Genomic DNA, 3,829 nt, shown 5'->3' with positions numbered 1-3,829 from the left:
ACAAAATAGTAATGAGTTTTCAAATTATTTATTTTATGTGTGAAGATCTTATAACACCAACATTTATACTGAAGAAGGTGACATTTGATAAACCTGGTACAATGTTAGAGTTAAAGTCTTAGAATGTAAGCACTCCTTAGATTGATATAATGAGGAACATAAATCAGGTCATATGCCAACATATTAATGAGTTATAACAAATGTTGGTAGTTTAGACAGTATTGTAAGATGTACAAACAAAATATTTGTATGAAATGTCAAACGTGGTGTAGTTTGTTAAAAGGAGACACATATAAGGGTTGAGATGGTGACATGGTATTTACAATAGGAAATGTTGGCTGCTTAGAGAGAAATGTAAACCGTATAAAATTTATACAATGGTGTCATCTGTTAAATGGTGACGCGGATGATGTTGCTGCATCACCTCCTTCAATTTTTTTCATCCGTAGTCTATTAACATAGTTAATATGATCTCGCTTTGTGTGGCCTACAAACTCATCACCACCAGCAGCAGCTGCAGCAACTCTGAATTGCACGGAAGGGGGCACGTGGCCATCAGACATTGCCTTTATTAACTCGCCCTCGGCTTCTGAAATTTTACGCTCGGACCGATGGTGATGCTGCCACTCAGGGGGGGTTAACGGATGATTATGTTCAATCTCATGCTGCAGTACCTCCCATAATCCTGCCTCATTTACTTGCGTCCGAACACAAGCCTTGCACTCACAACGAGTAATTGAGACATTCCTCAAGTTGCTGTTTAATATTTCAACACCTCCATTGAGGGCAGCTTTACTCTTGTTCCCGTGATTCCCTTCGCAAGAACATCGAAAGTATCGCTCAATGAACGGTCGTTCTTTAGTCTGAGCCCTACGAGATGTGGATTTCTTCACACTAAATCCAATCTGTTGCGAATGTTTGATATAGAGAGCGTAAATGTGCTCCCATTTGGCAGCTTTGATTCCAAGAAGAGACCCAGCTAGGTCAGTACCTGCAACAGGAAAGACAACATTAAATACGTGATTGTGGAACGGTATCCGATAATAGTACTTTGCTGAAACAACAAAACAACATACAATGTATCATAAATTGGGAAACATATTTGACAGAAAATTATAGACAACAGGATGAATATATAGAGAGTTCTTGTTTGTCAGATTTCCAAGCTCATGAAAATTTCGAATGACTGCTCATATTTTGAAGATACAGTAATAATAAATTTAATAGTATTAAAATCATCGTCTCATATTCATCATCCTCCGATATCTTTTAACAACAACACTAAATCAGCGACATAAAAAATAGCTAGGATATTATGTAGAAGACAACCAAATATAGAAGACGAGAGAATGAAGAACATAAAAACAAAAGATGACCTAAATTGATCTATAATGCCATGAATTTCAACGAGAAACACAACAAAAAAAATAACCATAATAAAAAGGGAAAAAAACGAACCTTTATTTATTATCATCGTCACAAATTCATCATCAGTAACGACTGGAACGACAATATCATCGTTATCAACAACACATACATTATCTTGTAAAACCGTCTCTAAAGCTAAGCAAAGTTCTTCCTCTGCCATATATTTAAGTGAAAAATAATTTCTTGTTTTGATATTTTTGGTGAAGATTTACATAATTTTACAACAAATTATGCAACAATGAAGAAGTTTATGGAAGAAGAAGATTGCACAGGAACAAATTATCAAATAGAAAAGCATTATGGAAGAAGAAGAAGCGTGCATTTTTTTAAAAAAAAAAGCTGTTTGGGGTCTCTCAAAAGGGTGATGGGTTGGGTTTGTCCTGGGATTTGGTAGAATAAGTTAATTGTGAGGAGCACAAATAACGAGAGTCTTCATAATATAATAATAAGCCCACTAGTTGCCCCACCCGCCCATTTCAGCCAAATACTCAACTATTTGACCCGTCTACACCTTGTGACGGATATAGGTTGCCATCAATGAGAATTTGTGATTGTTTTATACTCTTATACAAGATTCACGGTGTAGACTATGATGGGGGTAAGAGTTGATCATATGTTTTAATTTTAGCTAAGCCGACACAAAAATGGTCATCACGGATTGGCCATTGTATTTCGTTGATAATTATCCTTAATCCCAAATCATTACAAAATGGTCATTACGGATTAGCTATTGTATCTCCCCTATATTATTGTCCAATGTGAGAATTGTATCTTGTGAACACAAATTCTCATTTGTGACGACATTTTTCCTCACAAGCTTGTGACAGGTCCTAGGTTTGTCTTATCTAATCATGGGATATTATTTGACCCGTTACCGATTTGTGACGGAGGGAGACTTACTCGTTGTGAAAGTGGTGAGTGTGGAGTCGCTTGCATTGCGAAGAAGGCTGAGATGGGTGGGGTTTAAAACTGCAAAAGCTGCCAACACTTCAATAGACAGTTTCCCTCTATTATTTTGTTTCCCTCTGCGACAAGATCCATGCTTCACGGTTACTTTTTTTGTTGCCTTTCCTTTTGTTTCCTTTTCCTTCTTGCTTTTAGCTAAAAAATGAAAATATGAGGAAAAATGGTTTATATCTGCGGAGGTAATATAATGGTCGTAAATCTAACTTAGTTCATATTATTGTTTATGGATTTTTTTTTTTTTTTAATATACTCCCTCCGTACCAGATCAATGGTTACACTTACTTAATACGGTCGTACCACACCAATGATAACATACTATAAATGGGCTGACCCCCGTGGGTTTCAAAAAAAAAATAAATGGGCTGATTTTTTACAATAATAACCTTATAATGTCCTTATATTTACACAATGACCACTTGTGGCCCACTCACCAACCCAATAATTTAATCCCTTATATTCACTTTACTTTTCATCTTTGCCCCTACTTTTACCCTCTTTTCTTAAATATCCAATTTTTTACCATGTTACCATTGGTGTGGTACGGAGGGAGTACATATCTGAATTAGACCGATAATTTTTGGAGCTCAATGTTTATTTGAAGAAGTTAGAAAGCTTTCGACCTAAATTCAAACACAACAAAACTCAAAAAAAAAACTTTATAATAAAGCACAAAAACATAAAATCAATTGTATGCACAATTTGTTGAGTAGCAACCGAAGTCTCACATTGGAAAAGAAGAGAAGTTTTAACTAGTTTATAATATAAGAGATCTACCATTCCATAGTATGAGGCCTTTTGGAAAGAAGCCCAATAACAAAACCGTACGGGCTGGTCCAAAGCAGATAAGATCATACTAATGTGTTTGTATGGTGGAGGCGCCAGTCCCAACAGGTGGTATCAGAGCCGATGGTTCGACTGGTCCAGTGTGTAGTGGAGCCCAAGGTAGTGGATTGCCTTTGCCAATGTGGATGAGCGCCCTCGGTCTCGGTGTGACCTCGCGATTAGAGAACTGTGGGTGCCTTGTGTCGAAAGTTTTCCTGAGATCAGGCGACGGGTTCCGTTGGGTGATAACGACAGTGCAAGATGGATAGATAATATCGTTGGATCAGAGGGGAGGACATGTTGTGGTTCTTGGTTTGAGGGGAAGATTGTTGGGGTAGCAACCCAGGTCCCACATTGGAAAAGAAGAGAAATTCTACCTAGTTTATAAGAGATATACCACTCCATAGTATGAGGCCTTTTGAAAAGGAGTCCAAGAATAAATCCTTGCGTGTAATACCCGTGATTTCTAAGGCTGCACTCGGCCGAGTACTTGACTGAGTGGAATCTCACTCGACACGCAATCGAGTAACAACTGGTCTTTTACACCAGCTCCTGGAATGGATCACTCGGCCGACAGTTTAACCGTGTGTCCCATCTTCTAATCAATCTCTTT

The 3,829-nt window shown here is 37.7% G+C and overlaps 1 protein-coding gene across 1 annotated transcript; it reads right to left on the bottom strand.

Annotated features, from left to right (window-relative positions):
• Positions 1-383: 383 nt before the first annotated feature.
• LOC141655552 (protein FAR1-RELATED SEQUENCE 5-like) lies at positions 384-1,588 on the bottom strand. The gene is made up of 2 exons (XM_074462627.1): positions 1,459-1,588; positions 384-991 (listed from the first exon to the last, which is right to left on the bottom strand). Exons 1-2 carry the CDS (start codon positions 1,586-1,588, stop codon positions 384-386), a joined length of 738 nt encoding a protein of 245 aa, XP_074318728.1.
• Positions 1,589-3,829: the final 2,241 nt, after the last annotated feature.

Source organism: Silene latifolia, chromosome 5, assembly GCF_048544455.1.
Source record: "Silene latifolia isolate original U9 population chromosome 5, ASM4854445v1, whole genome shotgun sequence".
Lineage (NCBI taxonomy): Eukaryota > Viridiplantae > Streptophyta > Magnoliopsida > Caryophyllales > Caryophyllaceae > Silene > Silene latifolia.
Note: the sequence above shows the minus strand (reverse complement) of the source record. Positions and strands in the feature narration are given on the sequence as shown.

Bases quoted from the DNA above. Each gene is read 5' to 3' on its own strand.
- LOC141655552 (XM_074462627.1), bottom strand. From the start codon at position 1,588: ATGGCAGAGGAAGAACTTTGCTTAGCTTTAGAGACGGTTTTACAAGAT. The intron at 992-1,458 runs GTTCGTTTTTTT...TTCCTGTTGCAG, and splicing joins GACGATGATAATAAATAAAG to GTACTGACCTAGCTGGGTCT.